Source organism: Taudactylus pleione, unplaced genomic scaffold (assembly GCF_031769625.1).
Source record: "Taudactylus pleione unplaced genomic scaffold, aTauple2 ptg000016l, whole genome shotgun sequence".
NCBI lineage: Eukaryota > Metazoa > Chordata > Amphibia > Anura > Myobatrachidae > Taudactylus > Taudactylus pleione.
Window position 1 is genome coordinate 26,362,973 of NW_028284418.1, and position 22,527 is coordinate 26,385,499.

General features: G+C 38.1%; 1 protein-coding gene and 1 pseudogene across 1 annotated transcript in view; one reads left to right on the forward strand and one right to left on the reverse strand.

The window, feature by feature from the left end:
* EBI3 (Epstein-Barr virus induced 3) overlaps positions 1-2,275 on the reverse strand; it is a 44,028-nt gene extending 41,753 nt beyond the window's left edge. The window contains exons 1-2 of the mRNA XM_088473344.1: positions 2,184-2,275; positions 1,934-2,032 (exon numbers count right to left, since the gene is read on the reverse strand). Of these exons, the coding sequence (XP_088329470.1) occupies positions 1,934-2,003 (70 nt within the window). The 5' untranslated portion in view covers positions 2,004-2,032; positions 2,184-2,275. The remainder of the gene's footprint in view (positions 1-1,933; positions 2,033-2,183) is intronic.
* Positions 2,276-3,122: 847 nt separating this feature from the next.
* On the forward strand, positions 3,123-18,714 carry LOC148541881 (protein kinase C theta type-like; annotated as a pseudogene).
* The last annotated feature ends 3,813 nt before the right edge of the window (positions 18,715-22,527 follow it).

Consider the following 22,527-nt stretch of genomic DNA (forward strand, 5'->3'; position numbering starts at 1 on the left):
GCTGCCAACACCCAGTGGCAGTGTGTTTGTTTTGGCAGCCAATGAGAGTCAAACAGACTCTCATTGGCTGCTGCACCCACAGAGGGAGCTGGGCTGGAGCTCACTCATGAGCTCCGCCTTCTGGCTCCCGTAGTGGGTGATGGGAGAGACGTCATGACGTCTCTCCTCATGACATCTCTCCCACAGAGCCGGCCGGAGGAGCGGATAGCAGCGGTTGCGGCAGGAGCGGGGATACAGGTAAGTGTTGTGTTTTTTTTATTTTTGTGTATATGTAAGGGGGCACTGGCACTGCATAGGGGGCACTACTGGGGACACTGGCACTGCATAGGGGGACACTACTGAGGGAACTGACACTTCATAGGGGGGCCACTGGCACTGTATAGGGGGGCCACTACTGGGGGCACTGGCACTGCATAGGGGGGCACTACTGGGGACACTATAGAAGGGGCACTGCATAGGGGGAACCAATACTAGGGGCACTATATTAGGGGCTCTGCATAGGGGGGACTACTACTGGGAGCATTATATAAGGGGCACTGCATAGAGGGGGGCACTGCATAGAAAGGACCGCTACTGGGGGCACTGCATAAGGTGAACTACTACAGGGGGCACTGCATAGGGGGTGACCATTACAGGGGCCACTGCTATTGGGGACACTGCATAAGGGGCACTACTACAGCGGGCATTGCAAGAGGGGCATTACGGTGCATAGAAAGAAAGAAATGTTCCTAGGGTGACAAGAAACGGTGGTATATAGGGGCTCCAACAAGTTTGTTGCCCAGGGGCCCCCACAGACCTTAATCCGGCTCTATCAATAGAGGAGTCTGTCCTCTGCATTGTCCTGCATGTCTGTGTGCAGATACGAAGGACCAGCTCCCTATAAAATAGGTAGAGTCATTATGGCACCCAGACAGTCAGCTGCCCTGAACTGTGCCCAGTTGAGCACACACAGAAGCCAATAACAGAAATCTATTGCAGATAAAAATAAAGTAAGTATTAACAGAAATGCACATGGAATATAGAGGGACAGAAGAGGATACATAGGCTGGAAAATCTCCAGCAATGTTATTAGAAGAATGCAATGAAAGGACAATGCTTCTGTAATGTGCATCCCTAAAAGGATATGCAGTTCCCATTGACAATCAACAGTTCAACACTGAGAATACAGACACTGTTAGGTCGCAATATTGCGATTTACAGCATTGTTACACCCATTCATCAAAGTATGTAAATTATCCCCGATAGTTTCCACAATCCCCATACTTTCGTGCAGCTCCAGATAGTCTTCACAAGCTGCCGTTTACAGATTTGGTTGGGCAGTAAAAACAGCTGCAGAATAGCCATGCACAGGTTTAGCCGTTAAACCACCAGCCTGATGGTGATTTATGCAATACATTCTGACTGAAGAGTACTATGCATAGTATAATTATTTATGAATTTTAAAATTTTTCTTTTTATTCAGATTTTTTTTTTCTCCCACTGTTCTAAAAAAATAGTTTGAAGCTTCTATCAAGTATTTTATGTGATTGCGTTATTATGATATGCTTTCATGTATTATTTACTATGCTAATGCATTCAATGAATAATAAGAAATATGCTGACAGTATAACATCACAAGTTCTGCTGATCTGTTTTACTGTAAACAAAAATCTGACTTTTTACAACATAAAAACAGCAGAATGACTAACGTGTTATGTTTTATTGTGATGAGTTTATTATTTTACACTATTGGTATGTGCTACAGGTTTATGAGTAGAGGAACTATGCCTGTGCAATGTCTTGTTTCTTAGAGGTGCCTGAGAAACACAAATTGTGCCATTCCTGTTATATTCCCTATATCGTACTGACATTGCTCATGTATCATTTGCTGGATCCCAATTATATTCTGGCTCTCATGTACACCCACATAATTTTAACATTGTCTATACATCACCTTGAGTCTTTAAGAGCTCTGAAGAAGGAGGTAGATTTAGTACAGTCACAAGGATTATGATCCAGATCATTTTCCAATTTACAGAAAATAGCAAGATATCTAGAACAACAGTAATAGAAATCAACATCATAGTTCATATAGAAAATACAAGGTGGCTACAAGCTTAGTTCTAACTGTCATCTAAACATACATTTTACTGGAACAGTCTACGTTTCTGACAGACATTACAGGAAATAGCATATGGTTTTACCTTCTTATCGCACTTCTTCAGATGGCAATATTGTGTAGAGTGAGACTTGCAAGAAATGAAAAATTATATATCTTTGTGAATACATAAATAGTTCTATACTGTGCGGGAATTAGGTTTCATTTTTCACTTCCCGTTATTAGTCAGGAAATAGGCTGGAATGTAAAAAGAAGACTAAAAAAGGGAACAATACTATGTTGGTGCTGAGAACTGTATTATAAAAACAATTTTAATATAACATGTGAAGACTTATGTTTGAATGTATTTGAAAACCAAAATGTACAGTGAGGGAACATTATAGCAATTACAGGATGTGCTTAATGAATTATGAAAAGATTTTGACATTTCAATATTAGTGACAAAAAATTATTTGTCCACACGAGCTGTAATAAAAAAAAATGTAGTCACATTTAGAAAAACAATGTAATATAGTTACACATTTCAAAGGTATGATTTACGCCTGATTGAGTATATATATATATATATATTAGATAGAAGTAACTGAAAATCATTAGATCTTAATTTGCATTCATATCATTTTTAGCCATTGTAAGCAGAGCTAGATAAGATTCTATGGGGGTCCAGGAAAGATGTTGGTCTGGCGTGCTCTCCATCCAAACCGGCCTTGCCAATATGGCATTCCCTTTATTATTATTATCCTTTATTACGAAGAGTAGCCAGGCTGACATTCAGGTGTGATTAGATATAGCCAGATCAAAGATCCGTCATATTTCAGATGGTTTATGAGCTAAAATTGATGTATCAGTGATAGCTGGAAGCTTGAAAAATCATACACACATTACTGGAATCAACATCCAGGTTGGGTGCGATTCACAAATCACTGAGACATATAGTTTCAAAGATATGAGATATCTCAAGAATGCACCATCACAAACACATCATATCTACAATCATATAATAGATAAAATAAGGACCAGTAAGATGATCTCCCCATATTTTAGGTAATCTGACTGCAGGGGAAGTTATTAGGATTATTCTGTTTTAAGTTTAAAGGGATTTAGAAACTAGCTGGGAGGTTTTTGTCCCCCAATTATCTAAGCCACCAATCAGAGTCGACTGCGAGGACATCATCTTAGGTGTGATGCTCTTCTGATAAAAAGGATTGAAGTCCTGGGTTCTGGGTTCACACTGAGGGATCAATGTCACATTAGAGTTTAACCTGCAGTCCTTGCATTTCCTACTGTTCCTTCCAAGCAAATTAGCTGAGTGTTAATTTGTAAGTATTCCTGTTTATTTTATATTGCTATACATGTATTTACCTTTGCAATCATTCTTTTCTTTGTAACATTCTTTTTAAGCAATGTACTCCTTTTTGTAAATAAAGTATTCTTTATTAGTTTATTTCATATATGCTCCAAAACCTAGTCTTTGAAGAGATTACTAGTCCGCTAGGGTGACGCTACACCTATTGTTAATTACAAGAAGCAGAGATGGTCTCGGCGAACTGTGTGGTCGTCTGTGAAGCTGAGTCTGTGCTATTGGGGAGAGGTTAGGCAATAACTGTGATAATTGCTAGAAGCAGAAGGCAACAGATTATTGCGTGGGAATCTTGTTGCCAGGTCTGTGCAATTATTGGATAAATAGAGGACTGGTGGGCTATTTGAATCATTTCCATTGGTGGTGGCAGTTTGGTAAGTAAGGTATTTGTTTTACAGCGCTCTGTCTATAGCAGAGGTACACCCCCACGTTAGGGATACTTGTTCCCTTTGCACCATACCACTCTTCTTGCAATACTGACACATTTTTCATCCTAAAGGAAAATCAAAAAGCCTGCTGGGGTCATAAGCCAACTTGATCAAGGTATCTACCAGTAGCCCTTGCTCAATTTTTAAGGTAGGCACATATAGCCCCTACCCAACCATCTGATATATCCATGCAGAGCATGGGATATGCATCATTCAGTCCACATACATCTAAGCAAAACCCAGTGGTCCGACCTTTCTAAGGAACACTATGTTAGGATCTGGGTTTGTTGTGGGCCCGGGGTGGTAATAGGAGCAGACACCTGAACAGATTTAAATTGAAAAGTGGTTTTTTTTAATGAGTGAACCTGCAGCCATGTACACGGATAAATGAAAGTCCACAATATTAACAGGATGGTAATTATTATAGACTGTAGCGAAGTAAGAATAAATAATGTCCGGATAGTGGCAGAACTAATAAAAGTCTTTGTAATCCAAAAGGTCACTGCAAGGCTGCAGACAGGAAAACAGTTACTGATTGATACTGGTGAGATGAAATCCAGAGAGGTTATAGAGTAATTGGATTAGCAGCAGCTGATGAATTGAAGGGAGAGTTGTACTGAGATGGCTCAGTGTAGAAACAGAGAGCTAGGTAAATGGAGTCAGTGTAGGTACAGGGTTAACTGCACACTCAGGTCCTTTGGCAGGGAAAGGGTAGATAGAAGGTGTCGGATGGTTCCAGCAGGAGACTGGGAGCAGGCAGGGCGATGTAGGCTGCTGGGAAGCTGGGAATCAGCAAAAACACAGGTGAGCACTTAAACAGACGGTTATCAGGAGCACAGGAACTCTCTCACAGTATGTGCTGTGAAACGCGTTGCACTGGCAACAATGAGAAACTCTGAACTCTCTTAAGTACCCAGTGCAGAATCGTTATAGGTCAGAGAGAGCATGTGACATTCCAGGACTGGAGCAGCTTTGTCACATGACCAGAGGCAAGATGGCGGCGCCCATATACCAGAGCGGAATGAAAACACCACCAGGCCTACCCCGGCCAGAATGACACAGTGCCCGTGGAACACTCTGCACAGCATATGCCCGCCGCCAGCCCCTCCACCGGAAGGACCACGCCACAGCGCCCTCACAGGTAATACCCATCGTCCCCTATGCCGAGAAACCCTGGTTGTGACACACTAGTAGTAAAAAACAAACATTTATCTCAAAACGTTGAGTACCTACCTACAGACAGCCCACGATAATTAAGTATCCAACTCGCTGCAAGTGGATACAAATTCACCAGAGCAATTCAACATTGCTCCAGTGCAGAGACAGCTGATCCGGAAATCAGCTATCTCTGTGACCTCATTAGCACTGCTGAGTCTGACTCTGTTGTGCTAGTGAATGTGTTTAAAAGTAGCTGCACAGGACTCTTCGCAACCCGGGACTCCTTTCCATTGGGAAGGAGCGATGGTGCGGGACCAAACGCCATCAGAATATGGTGAATGCTCCCGCAGTCAAGCTCCAAAAATACTGTATTTTAATATTGTATCTAGAAGGAGACTGAGCACCACACAGAAAGCCTTGGAGGGCTGCCAGCCTATGGGAAAAGTTACATTGTTGTTTCCTACTTTGCTATTTTGCTCTACTAGTGCTCAGAGATGTCATGTACCAGATTTACCCAGTTATTGTATACCAAACTCAGACCCAGACATCTCTTTATTTTACTGCAGGGATATTAAGCCCGAGAACATCTTGCTGGACCAGGAAGGCCAAATGAAAATCATAGATTTTGGCCTCGCCTAGGATGGCATGATTGGAGGCATAACAACTTCCGGCCAGACTGGCACCTACAGATACATGGCCCCAGAGGTGAGATACAGAATATGAGAGAGTTGCAAAGAGGTTTTGCAAATTTATATTACTGAAAATGTTTCTGGTTTTTAATGTAACCAACTGATAAACTGAATAGTAGATGTACTCTAGTTTTAGGAAAGATACATCTATACATTGGTATAGATTACACGGTACAATAAACTGCATTGTACTTCTGTTACTGTAACTGACCCACGATACTGTCCTGCTGCAACTGATAGACCCTCACTCCAGCTATACCACGTTACACAGGAGCTGAAGCCGTGCAGTAATGCCCACATCTAATTGTATTTCCCCTTATGTAGAATACTTATTGTGTTATCTACAAAGTTACTGGTGTAATAGAAATATGGATGCATTAAAAGGTATTATTTCTCAGGGATGAGGGAATTTCTAAGATTCAGTTATTGGAGAACTAGTTACTTTCTATTTTAATGAACTTACATTTTTTATGTTAATACTGTATGACAAGGATTTGTTTAGCCAATGAATGTCTGGAAGGCAGCACTAGGTCATCATAACATATCCCAACATCTAGTAAAATAAAAAAAGGAACTTATATAATTGTAATTCACAAGAAACCACGTATCTGTGCACTAAGCAATATCCAGGGTATAACTGATGGCACTTCAGTAGCAGCTACAGCAATGTCTGTGCAGAAGATGCTACGTAACTTGCTGGAGGAGTCATATCTCTATGTAGACATTGTGCGGATGGTGACACACTGTCCTGCAGCTGCACTAGGCAGAAAGCCATAGTGACTGAGTATAAAGCCACAGGGGATAAATTCAGGGCCGGATTTACCGCTAGGAAACCTAGGCAGTCGTCTAGGGCCCAAAGGGCCCGTGGACGGGCCCCCGCAAAATCCGGCCCTGGTGAACCTGTTACGCTGTCTGTGACGTCACCTGCTGCTACTAGCACCAGCCAGGGAGAGAGGAGTCGAGGACAAACATACTGGCAGTGAGTGTAGTAGCACGTCCGAGGCCCTGCCCCTGGGGGAGGAGGAGGGGTAGTTGAAATCCAGGAAAGGCAGGAAGGGGATGCTGCCAGTGATGCAATGGTGAGGAGGGCGCTCGCAGTCAGTGACAGTGACTCATTGTCACTTAATTGGTCCCCTGCTGTGCCGCTGTTAAGGAGGCTGGACCGCTGGAGCTTCTGCTGGTCTGCAGTATGCTGGACAGGTAAGTTTGCTGGACCTGGCAGCATGGGGAGAAAGGCACTGAACTGTGAGGGGGTGTCTATGCTGAGTGGGGTCTGTTCTGTGCGGGGAGAGAGTCTATATGCTAAGAGGAGTCTGTGAGAGCTGAGGGGGTCTGTGCTGAAAGGGAAGGGGGGTCTGTGTTGTTAGGGTCTATGCTGACAGTGGTCTGTTCAGTGATGGGAGAGAGCCTACAGTATATGCTAGGAGCGGTCTGTGAGGGAGGGGGGTCTGCTGAAAGGGTCTATGCTGAGAGGGGTCTGTGAGGGGAGGTGGGTCTGTGCTGAAGGGGGGGTCTGTGCTGTGAGGGGTCTGTGCTGTGAAGGGAGGTCTGTTCTTCGAGTTGTGCTGGGTCTGTGCTGTGAAGGGAGAGGGGTCTATGCTGAGAGGGTCGGTGCTGTGAGGGAAGAGGGGTCTATGCTGAGGGGGGTCTGTGCTGTGAGGGGAGATAGGTCTGTGCTTTGGGGGAGGGGGATCTGTGTGAGGGGAGGGTTAGGTCTAAAATAAAGTTGGCTGCAGGATCTGTGATTCGCGACAACAGGGGCAGGAGCAAGGTTCAAGACATGGAGCCCAGAGTGTACCCTCGCAGGCTTCCTTCGCTCGCCACAGATAAATTTCCCCACTCTATGTCCACATGTATAGTAAAAGTGGAATGAAAATATAGTGCTATGGATTGTTTGAAAGAGTGGGCCCCAAAACGGTATCTTGCCTAGGACCCCCTGGGGTCTAAATCCAGCTCTGGATACATTACATGGGTAATACAGACATTAGATTAAGATATAGTTCATAAGAAAGAGGTGTAAGCCAATGTAGAAGAGCACAATTAAAGGAAAACAGTTGTTAGAGATCCATAGAACCTATCTGTAGCACACAGAAGATGTAATTACAGATAGAATTATGTATGTTATGATAATCACTTCTTTATCAGGTTCTCCTAGATAAGCCGTATGGGAAAGCTGTGGATTGGTGGTCCCTGGGGATCACAGTAACCAGAATGGCCACAGGATACTCCCCATTCTATGACGGCCCGAACACTCAGCTGTATTTTAAATCAGATCAGTGCTGCGTGAGAAGCCAAAATTCCCATCATGGCTCCACCCTGAGGCAAAACATTTCCTGAAGAAGGTGAGGACCTGAGTTTATATATGAAGTATTGAAGTCATTTAAACCTTACTATGGAGCCCATTTGTTACATAATTATAATTTCTTATAGCAGCAATAAGAAATGATGTACCTCTGGCATGTATTAAATAAATTAGAGATGTGCGGTTCGGTTTTTCTGAAAACTGAACACACCTGAAGTTTGGGGTCCAGAGTCGAATCGAGTCCCAGCTCAGATCACTTTTGGGGTTGTGAGTAGAACAGAGTCCTGGCTTGGGTCTGCTGTATGTTCAGAACTTGGATTTAAAAAAATCAAATCTCGGGTTTTGGATTGCTTGTAAACAGGTACAAAGGACATAATTTTAGCAGTTTTTAGCAATTTTTAAGAAATCGAAAACCAAAACTGAATCAAAACCAAACTTTTAAGGGTGGTTTTGCCAAAACCAAACACGGGAGTCTACGCACATCTCTAATTAAAATACACATGAAGAGACAGTGGCTCTGATAGGAGCCCTTCCCCGCGATGTATAAAATGAATGTGATTACTTTAATTTCAGTTTCCATGGATGGCTACACTATTGCACAGTGTAGTCTCCTGTCCACGCATTTGGAAGTGGAGAGTGCTAGGGAGGGATCCAATGGATTCCTCTCTCTGTACCTTTTGCGGAGCATAGCCTATAGGGTACAGTGGCAAGCGTAATCTGAAAATGGAGTTAGCTACTGGGGCCAAGCTCTAAGCATGGTAAATTTGGCAGTGAAGTACTGAAGTAAGTCCAGAACTTGGTCCCAGTAGCCAGCTTGGTAGATGTGACTGTAAGTTATTGGCCTTCAAAGTTTCTCAAAGATCTCCTAGTAAAAGGGGACAGAATATCACAGTGTGGCCCCCCCATTACACATAGACTAAGACTGCAGTGTCACTTGCTCAACTTGGAAGATCTTAAACTTTACATTGACATTTTATTACCATTCATACCCTCAAAACAGTGTAACAAAGAAACATATTATTTATAGGTAAAAGACCTTTTCTGTTGTTTGGGGTATTTCCATTGTAAAATCATCTCCTATGATACATTAAATGAGATTCACCCATTGTTACATAAATCATCTTTAGAATTGTTTTTATATATTGCAATTGTTCAAAAACCGCTAAGAGGAGCAGAGCGGGGACCTCTATAGCAGACACAGGCATTGCCAGGGCTCCTCTATGTTGGGTGCCATGTCCCTCACAGTTCCATCCCTGCTCCAGTCTGACAGTTTGTCTAATTGTTAATATTCCTGTTTTCTGCTGAAGGCAAAGCTTATGTGGGGAATATAATTGGTGCGATTTGTTAAAAGGGCCAGGTGTCTGAGAATGATCTAAAACAAAATTATTGAAAACATTGACAAAAAATAAATAAAACAAATAATAAATAAAAAATAAATATAAATAAAACATTTCCTAACATAACCAACTGCAAATCACATCCATTTTTTTCTTAATAAAATAAAAAGTAAAACTAGGATACAGATGTGTCCACATACATCTAGCCTCTTTGCGCAATAAACAGCCCATCTAGTCGCGCCATGCCGTGATGCGATGCGGTAGTGCCGAGCATCTTTTCGTGCAACTTTTTCCCTTAAAATGCATCTTATTTACAAAGTGATGTGAATAGCATGCACAAGCAGCTTATGACTTGTAGCACAATTAAACAAACGGCAGGTTAACCGGTCCACAAAAGGCCATCTTGAGGTACCCTAAAAGGTACAACAATAAAACTTGAAGTGTTCTTTAACATTTTTGTAGGACATAATGAAAGATAAAAGTACTTTCTCACACATTTAATAATAATTATTCGTAAAAAAAAGTATGACATGACACGTATTTGTTGCTTCAATTTACAGCTACTGAAAAAGAAGGCAGAACATCGCCTCATGGTGTCACAGAATATCCGTGACCATCCCTTCCTGCGCACCATCTGCTGGAGAGACATAGAGAGGAGGAGAGTGAGACCCCCATTCCTGCCATTTATGGTACGTTACCACTTCTTGTAAACAAAGATAATTATTGCTAGATGCATTGGTGTATCTATAACAGGTGCACGGTGTGCAGTGCACGTCCTGCCCCCATAAAATTATTATACTTACCTCTTTGGCATCCTGTGTTGGCTGGTGCTGCAGACTGAAATCACCGGGAAAATGGCATGGTGGACAATTTCCCGGTGTTTTGCGCACTAGAGATGTCTCAAGTAATATAGAGTGGGGCCATGTTCCCAGAGACCTGCATTGAGTCAAGTAGTATGTATTTGAGAAATGACCCAAAGGGACTATTACAAATAATTTAAGAAAATTCAATATATCCTTTGTGTATAGATAACATTTTATATATTTTATCACTAGGGAGAGAAAAAAGTAGGCATAATATACAGTTATTTGTATATAATTACAAACAGAACACTAACCCAAACTTAGTAATATACAGTTTATACTAAATATGTATTTTATTTTTACCTAAGTTTGATACAGCTTTAGGACCAGAAACACACCTTGATTTTGTGGCTATAGTGCTTTTCATTTCTTTTTATCTGAAATTTGGCAGATACTTATTTTCAAAAATGTGAGACATTGAAGATTCCATCTGATCTCCCCTATTGTCAGCACTAATAAATCCATGCTACATTAGCTCTAGTAGTCACTGATCCAGCATTTACTATAGGATCCATCTCAGCTTGGGTCTATTAGTAATGCCTTGTATCTGATCTCCCCTATTGTCAGCACTAATAAATCCATGCTACATTAGATCTAGTAGTCACTGATCTAGCATTTACTATAGGATCAATCTCAGCTTGGGTTTATTAGTAATGCCTTGCATCTGATCTCCCCTATTATCAGCACTAATAAATCCATGCTATATTAGCTCTAGTAGTCACTGATCCAGCAGTTACTATAGGATCAATCTCAGCTTGGGTTTATTAGTAATGCCTTGCATCTGATCTCCCCTATTATCAGCACTAATAAATCCATGCTACATTAGCTCTAGTAGTCACTGATCCAGCAGTTACTATAGGATCCGTTTCAGCGTGGGTTTATTAGTAATGCCTTGTATCTGATCTCCCCTATTGTCAGCGCTAATATATCCATGCTACATTAGCTCTAAGGGCGGAATTCAATTGTCTGTTATTGGTCGTTTTACTTACGGCTGGCAAAAGTTTTGCGCTTAGCGCGCCTTATTTTAAGAACCTATGCAATTAATTTAGCGCTTAACCTTGATAGGCGCGTCCAGAGAGGGCATTCGCGAAGATAGAGGGCGTGGTTTCACGACTATTTCATTCTGCGCCATTAACCGAGTGGCCTGCATCGGAGCCTGGTATGCAGGGTTCTTTCCCAGGACATCCAGCTACAGCGGTGAGTTTCTTTTTTTTAATGGAATGCGGCCTTTTTGAGTGGATGTTGAGCCTGGACGAGTGATTAGTTCCTTTGGGCTGTTTGAAAACGCTATAATGAAAAGCGTGTTTACATTTTTTTTTTAGGCAGAGGAGCTGTGGGTGTTAGGAAACAGAATCTGAGGGTAAGAATCATGTTATTTTAGTTTCTTGTGGCTTTGGATTGTATGGGAAAACGAATATTCTGGAGGGGGATTAAAGGTTTTATGATCACTGGGTGTGGAGGGGGGGGTGGATTTTGGAATGATAATTCAATTATTTTGGATTGTATGTTTTGCAGCATTTTATTATTTTTTTTTCTAAATTTACCTTTTTCAAACGATTGTGTATATTCATGGAATAGTATGGAGTTGGGTGTTTTTTTTATTTTTATTTTAAAAGAATCATTCGATTACAATTTACGCATTTGCAGCAAACCAATCTTTTACTGGGCAAATGTTTTGCAGGGAAACGCTCATTACAACGATGCATAATATTTTAATTTGAATTTAAAGTCAGTCGAAAAAGGTGTCAAGTAACAGGAAGAAAGGTTTATAGATAAGAGGCATGTGTTTTTGTGAGTGCAAGGTTGCTTACTGTCGGTGGTGTATATAGGTCTATCTTATTTGCTGTGGAAGTATATGTAGTGGCACCCACACTCCCCTTATAATTTCAGGCATTGTCCCCATTTTTTTTTCACCCCAATGCTGAGTCTCCATTAGTAGTGCCCCCAGTATTATTCCACACTATACAATGTCCCTAGTAGTAGGCCCTCCTATGCAGTGTCCCCAGTAGTTGGCCCCATTTACTAATCAGTACTCCTAGTATTATTCTCCCCTATGCTGCAGTTCCCCCAGCAGTAGTGTACCCAGTATAGGCCATATAGCCCCACAAAGTGGCCCCAGAAGAGGACCTCCTATACAGTGCCCGCAGTAGTAGTCCCCCCTCTACAGTATTCCCTGTAGCACCCCACCCCATAAAAATAGTGTACCCAGTAGCATGCCACCATGTATTCTGTGCACCCTCTCCCCTGCCATGGTTTTCAGTCACACATAAATTAAAATCTTACCTGAACTGTGATCCTGCTGGCCATTGCTCCAGAGCCACTCTTGCTCTGCACAACAAGGGTTGGGAGAGATGTCATCTGGGAAAAACAGATCTCCAGAGTGAGCTCCAGAGTCTGCTACCTTATGTGGTTGATTCCTTAGCCAATAAATCTGGTTGTCCTTCATCCCCGATGCGATGTCTCATTTTATTTTCCCAATCTCTACCAAATATCTGGCGCCTGTATGTTTGTAATGTATTTATGGCTGCTGTCTCTCACTGTGGTCTGCCATACACTTGTGGGTCCCATGGGACAAGTGGTGTCTGCAGGTTTAAGGCAATGGGTGTGTAGCTGCTAGTCCTAATTTATCCCTTGGCTGCTGGAAGGTGGTCCCCTTTGAGTAGTGTCGAAGGCGAGTGGCATCCAGGGCAATGGGTAGTTATGGGCCTGTGTACTGCAATGGTTTTTTTTTTTTTGTGAATTTTTTTGTATTTTTTATTCTCCATGTTTTTTTTTAGCATTGTTTTTTTTTTTTTTTTTCAGTTGTGACTATAATAATTACTTCGGGTTTAGGGATTTGTTTTAATTGATGTATGATGTTGGTCTGCATAAGTAATTTTTTTTAAATTTCTAATTTTTTTTTAAAAATGGTATAAAGTTGTCTGTTGGACTTTTTACCCCTTTTTTTTGTTGATACGATCTTAATTTGTGAAATTTTGTGTCATTTTTAGTAGGTTTGAAGCGTTTACAGCATTTTTTGTTTTGGTAGGTTTTTGGTGTTTAATCTTAGAGGTGATATGCGCCCCTGGTTGTTTTTTAGCGCAGAAATGTACAAGCTTTTAGAGGAGTTAGGCGGGGCCATGTCTGAAGGCTTAACTCACCAGTCCCTTTGGCCACTGTAGCTGTTGCTTTTGAGCAGTACAGCAAGGCTTTGCCCTATCCCCACATCAGGGACATTGCTGTCTTTTCTGCATTTGCTTGTTGGCTCTAGGGCTGGTTGCGTCATTTCTGCCTTACTTCTGAAATACCACGAATGCTAAGTTTCTCCTTTGGCTGGACTGTCATACAGCGTATCAGTTCAGGACTGATGCGTTGTGGTCTATAGTGGGTAGCGCTGTAGAGTGGAATAAACACTACCCCGTCTCTGTTAGAGATGTTTGTACATGTCATTGGTATTGTTTCCTGCTTTCGGATAGTTTTAGAGGCAAAACAGTAAGTGTTTTTGTGCCATTGTAAAAACCACTAATATACATCTATGCCATTAGAAGGAGCAATTACTGCAATGTACACAGGCGTTTAAGTGCAAATTTGTGTTTGATGGTTTTTTTTTTTACATTTGTAGATTTATGGATATTATGGAAAGTGATGATGATAATGGAGATCAGTGTGTAACTGCTCCACCCAGTAAGCGTAAAAAGGTTGAGGGTTGAGGGTCTTGCAGGTGGTGTAGACACTTTGGATGATATTTTATGCAATCGAGGTATAGTTAATTTTTTTATGTTTTTTAACAAATATTATACTGAATTTAAGTTTGGCGGTATTCAATTGATTTTTACATCCCGCAAGATCTCTGTAAAGTGACAGGAGATCGCAGGTCGCTAGGCAATTGTCCCAGATTTTCTTGTTGATTGCCCTCCAAGTGGTCTGTTTTAGTCGCGTAAATTAGCTTTCCTCGACCAAAGTGCTGGCCGTCATTGTAAAAATTGATGTTTGGGCACCCAAACAGGAATTGGTATGAAATACCGTGCGGCCGGCGGTTCGATTTCTGTCAGCGGCAGCCTGACAGGTGCAGAGTTTGAAGCAGCGGAAGTCCGACAGCGCTGGAAATCCCGATCGTGGATAGGTGAGTATTTACTAACCTAACCCCCCTAACCCTAACTTCTCCCGTCTAAGTGCCTAACCCTAACCACCCCCTTCCCCGCTGCCTAAACCTAAGTCCCCCGGGGGGGTGCCTAACCCTAAGTCCCCCCTGGGGATGCCTAACCCTAACCCTCCCTCCCCCTAGCCTAGCCCTAACCCTCCCGGGGGGTGCCTAACCTTAAGTCCCCCCGGGAGCCCTAAACCTAACCCTCCCCCCGCGGCTGTCCGCTTGCGGCGCCCGGCATAACTACGATCGAGATGCCGGGCGCCGGTCTCCCGGCGTTGGGGAAATGCGGGCGTCTACATCTAGACGCCCGGCATTTCACCCTTGCCGGGATAAGACAGTCAGGAAGCCGGCTGCCGGTATTTAGGCAGTCGGCTTCCCGATTGCATCCCCCCAAACATGTCTCTTTTTTCCAGCAATTTGGCTCTCTACCCCCCTTGGGCCTGGGAGGTGAAATGTTGTGCTTGCAGCTGATTGTGCCCGACAGGGGCAAAATTTCAATAGCTCCGTTGGGTGCATTTGGGACTTTAATCAATTGTATTCCGCCCATATATGACCTTATTAGTAAATGTTATAAAAACATTTTTTTTTTGTGTGTGTAATGCAAATTTGTGAAAATTAATGTTTTTTTTGTTTGTTTTGTTAACTTTTTATATTTTTATTTTATTTAAAGAAACAGACAAGAACATGTCAATTCCGCCCAAGACAAAAATAATGAAGAAAAGTGTGAATCAACATGGTGATTTTTATTTTAAAAATAATTTTAAAATTTTTTAGTGATTGTGTTAAAACTTTGCTATGTTGTCATAGTTGTATGTGTTGACACAGAAGAATGGACATAGTTAATGTTTTTTTGTTTTGTTTTTTAGTATAAATAGTATTTAGTTTTTTTTTTATTTTATTTTTTTTTAATTTTTTTATCATTCTTTGTTTTTATAATAAAAATGTAGTGAATACATTGGACAATGGAGCTGGAGAAGGAACAAGTGTTATGAAACTTGGTAGTTATGGATTTTTAATTTCAGGTATTTTTTTTTATTAATTGTGTGTATTTTTTTTTTTTTTTTTTAAATATGTTATATTTCTGAGAGAGCTTTGTGGAAGGTGATTTTTTAGGCAATTATTTTCTGTTCCAATATTGTTTTGTTTGTTATATTTTCAAAGTATACGGGGCAATTCAATTGTTTTAGTGGGCCGCATCTCCTGTCTAAAGTGACAGGAGAAGACGGCCCGCTATTCAATTTTTGGCTGTAATTGCACTGATCACTCCTTTAGAGGTGTGGTTTAGGCGTTTTAAGCTGCTGATCCCAATCATAGTGCTGGATTGCGAATGTTAAAAGTGATGTTTGGGCGGCCAAACAGAAAATTTTTAGCACATTCCTGCTCTCAAACCCCTTTGGGGCAGCGAATTTGAATTGTTGCGCTTGCAGCTGTTGGTGCACGATAGGAGACAGATTTGAATAACTCTGGCGGGCTCTTTTTGGGTTTTTTTTTTTAATTTTGTATTTTGTCCTTTTTCTTATCCTTATTTTGTTTCTATTTTATATTTTTTTATTTATTTTATTTTTTTTAGGTATAAGGTAATTTGTTTATAATTTTTTTTTTGTTTTATTAAAAATGTATTAGTCCAAACAAAACCAATATCTTGACAAATAATGACCAAGGGCCAAAATACTGTAATGAAAAATGGAGAAATTTACATCTTGTAGACTGAATAAGAAAACAAATCCCAGACATGCAGTAACATCTTTGTCTTTGACAACCGACACACCACGACTTGTTGCTGATGTAAATTCAAGTAATTTTTTTAAAAATTTTTGATTAAATCAATGAATTGGTTATAAATCTTTTCAAATGGTTTTAGTTGGAGTCCTATTTTAAGTGAGCTTGAAGTTGTTTGGGTTTTTTTTTTTTTTTTAAATTGTGAGCTGCATTTAGGTTAGTTTCTTATTGGCACCCATACATCACAAATAGGCAAAATGTACTGTTATTTGATCGTTACACCCTATAATTTGCAAAATTTGAGGTGCCAACACACGACAGCGTTTTTCTTCTTTTGGCTATAGTTCAAAAAAATTTTCACAATGAAGTTAGGTCTGGCAAAGGCTGTTTATGCGCCTTACACTATTTTTTTTGATTGAAGAAGGATCTCTTTGAATAAATAACCCGCATAATTGTATAGTTTGGTTGAGTATTTTCCGTGGTCTTTTTTTTAAATTTTGATGGTTTAGTTTGTAGTCAAATTTATCAGAGGGCACAGTGAGAAGTATGGGTAGTTCTTTAATATTTGTTATTTTTATCCGAAGTATTAAATTGTTGTGAAAAAGGTATTTTTAATTTTGAATGGTTTTAAAATATTGTTCTTTTTTGTTTGCGTGAAAAATGTTTCACTCTTAAAAAATTTTTGCCCAATTTTTTTCATTAAAGGATTTTCGCCTCTTCAAAATGTAATTAATGATGCTGCTGGAGAAAACCAAAGCAATTTGGTGAATCAATCAACAGTAAATGAAGGTAAGTTTTTTTTTTGGGTGAAAAATATTCTTATTTCTAATAGTTTTAAAACTAATAAAAATAATGTTTATTGTGAATATTTGTGCACTCTTTTTGACGTTCTTTATTTTACATAAATTTTAATATTTTTTTGGTAATTTCATCATTTTAGGCAAAATAATGTCCAACAAGCAATGATCACCCATTCAAAATGCACATTTCATACCAACTGGAAATCGATGTCCAAGGGATACCAATATATTAGATAAAGAGGCTGTTAACCATCTACTGTCTACAGAAGCTGAAACAAATATAGCACATAGCATTACAGGTAAATGGCAAACACCTAGTAATTTTTTTTTTTTTAAATACTGTGATCGTTTACCACAAACTAAAATCATTTTAATGTTATGCATGCACAAGTTATCAAATGCTTAATTGAATCAAACGAAGTCCTTTGTTTTTTTTTTAAATATTGTCTTCTGAAAATCAAAATTTTTAATTTTTTTTTTTTTGGCCTGTACTAATATATCTTTTACATGTTGTCACTTTCTATTTTTTTTATTTTATTATAGCTTATTAAAAACATCATTGGTCTGTTATTTTCATTTTTTGTTTTTTTTTAACAAATCTGTTTTTTTTAAAGTAAATGTATAACAGAAAACTGACTAGGAAAATTATTTATTTTTAAAAAAAAAAAAAATTTTTTTTAAGAGTTAAATTCTCCAGATTTACTTGAAGAGCCAACTTTAAATGATTCAGAATATATTGTTTTGACAAATATTTCCATGACAGGTAAGTTTTTTAATTTCTAACTAAAAAAAAAAGATTACTTAAGCAGACTGTGAACTGAGGCAACTCAGGGCACTGTGTTCCCCTGGCATGAAAAAGTAATTAGCAATAAAAGGTGTCATAATAGCATTGATGACAATTTTAGATGGTTATTCATTCCCTTGACATTTCTTTGAAGTAAAAATTGTTAACAAAAATCCTGTTAACTGACTAAATATATGTAAAAGTAAACACGGAATACATCTGGTTTTAACAAATTATATGGGGTTTTGGGAGCATCGTCATTGAAAAAATAATCTAAAACATATACATATTGTAATAGTTTTGATTTTAAGGTTTTTTTGTAATTTTCATAGTTAAATTTAAAAAAGATTTTTTTTTTTTTCATAAAAATAACATAATTACACAGAAATGCCTCAAACCAAGATTCATGAAGTAGGTCCTGCAGCAGGAGAGTTGCAAAATACAGATCACGAAATGGAAGAAGGTAAGTTTTGTTTTTTTATTTTTTTTTATTTATTTTTATTTTTTTAAATTTTATCCATAATCAGAAATTGAATTTAGCTTTGTTTTTTACAATTGTTAAGTGGGTTTTGCAAATGTATCAATTTCCAAAAGGTATATGAACAAAGCAATTAAATTCTTGTTTCAGTTGGTGAGTAACATATCTCTTCATTATTTTGTAAATGGCAGCAGCAGACATGTGCGAGCATTAACTTTAAGGATGGTGACCTGTGTGGGTGTGTGAAAGTCAAATGTAAATTGGCCATACAATTTTTGCTGGGTGTTACTAACCAGTCTACAGTGGTCACCTTTAGTAGTACTAAAAAATTTTATTTTTGCATTAAGGCCCGCCTTAATCTGTGACTTTTGATGACAGTTTGGCTTTGTTTTAAAGTTTGTGATACTAGTGTTATGAGTGGTTTTTTTTGTTTGTTTTTCAAAAAAAAATATGCATTTATTAAATCAATACTGTAATTATTTTATTTGTAATCTCAATCCTTAGAAATCCCTGCAAACGGACGGAATATTGAGAATCTTGTTAATATAGATTTAACACAAGGCAAATTTTAATGTTTAGTAATCAAATGGAATAAAAAAAAAATTCTCATTAAACTACATTTTTATATTTGCTAGTTTATTAGGGTTCTTTTTTGGCATTTTTTTTAATTAATAATGTTTATAATGTTTTTTTTGTTTGTTTTAATCTGTAACGTTTTTGATTTTTTTGTAAAAAAAGAACATTTTTATTCAGTTTTACATTTTAAAAAAGCATAAACCAATCTCTAATTGCCTAGTTAAATGCTATGAAAACTTATATACTAAGCATTTCAAGGACCTTGGATAATATTAGTAAAATACAGCAACAAAATGCAGCAGCAACATTATCCATCTCTAAAAGTCTCGAATGTATTTCCACAGAATTTAAAACAGATAGATTTCCATGAGCAAAACACTTTTAATCCTTTAACTGTACATCAGAATAATGTTATGATTCCCAAAAGTAGTGAAGTGAAAAGTGATGTTGACCAAGGCAAGACGACTACTAACCATCAGTCTCTTTATGACAGTTCAAATTAACATAGACATTTGTAATAGCAACACAAGGGAGTGTTTGGAGGTCGTCCTTAATAAGGGCTGATTTAAAATTTTGAAAATGTTTACTAATTTTGACGTTTAGCCAACATTTAGGCATTTAAGGTAGAAAAATCTAAATTTACAAAAATAAATAGTAAACCAAAAATAAACATTATATGTAGAAATTTCATACTCTATTTTGTTAGTGTTTCTCCGTGTTGTAAAGGCTTACTAACTTTAAATTTCGAAATAATTGAAACCAAATTTCTATTCTTGAAGCCGTTATGTAACAAACTTCCAAAATATAAAGGAAAAGAATACTTTCATTCAAAAAACTAACTAATATTTTCAGATTTATTTTCCATGTACTGCTTATTCCGATGGAAGAGCTACATTTCCACTTGCATTTCCAGTGAGGTGTTAATGGAATTTTGTAAAAATTTAGCAGATACACTAGGGAAACCACATTTTTAGGATGGGTGCCTCTAGCACTTTTTTGGAGGCATTTGCTGCTTAACGCAGCTCTGCCAGCGTACTGTTTATGGACACCCCTTAAAAATGACAAATTTATCAGCTGTAGACAAATTCCATTCATTTTATTTAGAAAATACTTTTAAGGCAAAACAATTGAAATGGGTCCTAAAAAATCCTTACATTGGCCATGTTTCTTCTCTATGCGTTGGTAATTTGCATGGGAAGATTGATCTTGGAGCTATTCAAATCATTACTCATCTAACCAAGATTAATGATTTCTATTTACATCACTGTGAATTAGCAAACAAAAGACACACAAGTTTGTTTGCGAGGCTGATTCCAGGCCATCGCGCCAGGATAACAGCCACGCAGCGGGAAGTGTGGAGGGGGAATGGCCGTTTTTGCAAATAAAAACTAATTTTTAAAGTGCGTTAACGACCCATCCCACCTCAAAAATAATGTCATTTTTTGGATTACAACAAAAAAAATATCTATTTGCCAATATTTTCAAGCTAAAGAATGGAATTGTGGGGATAGGTCATTTTTGCAGAACAAAATATTTTTGAAAAAACTTAAGTCTAATCTAGAATTACCTTTAAAAATTATACTCAAAACCTTTGCTGTTTTATAAGATTTTTTAGTGCTTTACAGGTTTTTTCTTTGCATCAACAATTTTTGAGCGTGTAAAGAAGTGCTCATGAGAGATCACTATTGGTTCTGAGCCTTCTTATATAGTCTCTAATAAGCTTACATTCTAATTTGCTAAAAACAATTTTTTCTAAAACATTGAAAGTGAGCTAATTTTTTCCAAAAACACAGAAATAAAAAACAAAAAGGTCTGATAAGAAGTCCCCTATTGTTACTACTGTTATCTAAGGCTATGTTTGGTTTGATACGTGACTTTAAGGTCTACTTTCAATTGTAATTTTACAAGTTTAAAAAATAAAGCAATTTTGTTTGCATTTGAAAAAAACAAAAACAAATGCATAAATGTTTGCAATAAAACCATTTTACAAAATACTAGCCACCATTTACATGTGAAAAATGCATCCGTAAAAACCTAATGTTAGATTTATATTGTTATTAATAAAGTGACAATCTTTAAAAATTTCTGGGTTTTACATTGATGTATTTTGTACACTTATTAATGCACTAAACCAGTATCAGGTTCATCTTGCAAAAACAGGATTCAAATATCCTTTAAAATCAAAAACCCTTATTGCTTTGGTGTCTGACTAAACCCAAAGCCTTGTTTATTTTTGGTAAAGAAATCCAGTACCAGTAGGAAAAGAAATGTTTAAATTAAATTTCCGGTTTAATTAAAAAAAAAAAATTACATCAACTACACGTTTTTTTTTACACATCTGGCCAAGATCAGAGCACTAAAGTGACAGAAGTTTGAGTGCCCTAATATATTTGTAAATTTTTGTTTACTAATGCCTAATGGCTGTTAATGTAGTTTTTTTCCCTCCCTGATCTACTATCATAAATGACGGTTGCTTGGGGAAGAACTTTTCATTTGTTCTAACTAATCGTGCCTCAAGTGGTCAGGTTTAGGCACGTTAAGCAAATTAGACAGGAACCAAAAAAAATCCTAAACAAAATAACAGAACTATTAATTGCCTTGGCTCAAACTGTTGCAAGGGGGATTTGCAAAAAATGTTTTCCAGTCTTGATTTGCAAGACTACATTCTTACTATGTGAATTTGTTTCAAAAATAATTTTTCACACTTTCAAATCTTATAAAGTTTTAATGAAATACAAGACATAATTTCACTCTTTTTTGTGTTTAAAGAAACAACAGTTAACAGAAAAAAAAATTTGGTTTAAGAATTTTGAATTTCAAAACACAAAAATAATCCAAACATTTCATATTATTAAAATTTCTAAATAAAAAAACCTTAATGAAACTTCAGGGTAGGTAATGGACACTTTTCTCTGTTAATTATCTTGCGTACTTCAATTCTATATAAAGGCAAAAAAAAAAATATATATATATATATATATATATATATATATATATATATATCCAGACGTAGAGGCGGCACTCAGAGATCAATCACCAGACTTGAGACAGAATAATATTTCAACGTTTCGAGACCATTTATTATCTCGTCTTCAGGTAATAAATGGTCTCGAAACGTTGAAATATTATTCTGTCTCAAGTCTGGTGATTGATCTCTGAGTGCCGCCTCTACGTCTGGATATGTTGGATCCTATGGGGGATACCTAGGAGGGCACCAGAACATTATCGATTCAAGGTGGGAGTGCTGCCCTATGTGGATTATATATATATATATATATATATATATATACATACATATACATATACATATACACACACAATATTAACACATATATGTACAAATTTTATTGTTATTTTTTTTTAAATAAATTGGTTTAACTACAAATTACAAAATGTTAGACAACCACACAGAGATAAGTTTTTGAAATTTTTGAATTATTTATGACAAATGTAAAAAAATTAAACAAAAAAACAAAAAATTACATCTATGCATATGCATATTATTAATTATTTAATAAGGTAGGTTTAAAGGGAATATGTAAACTGCTATTTTTCCACAAAAAAAATGATTTTACAATCTATACCGTTATTTATCGGGATAACTACTCAGTTAGGGGCCCATTTTTTAATGATTGCAATGCAATCAGGGCATGCAGTACCGCCCCTCGTCGCATTGCAAAATGCCATCTTATCTGCCGGTTGTATTATCCGGGGCATGCAGGGAGACGGGCTCCGAAAAGAGCCCGTCCCTGCGATGTCTCCGGAGGGCAGTCGGGGCTTCTGCGCATGTGCAGTCCCGCGGACTGCAC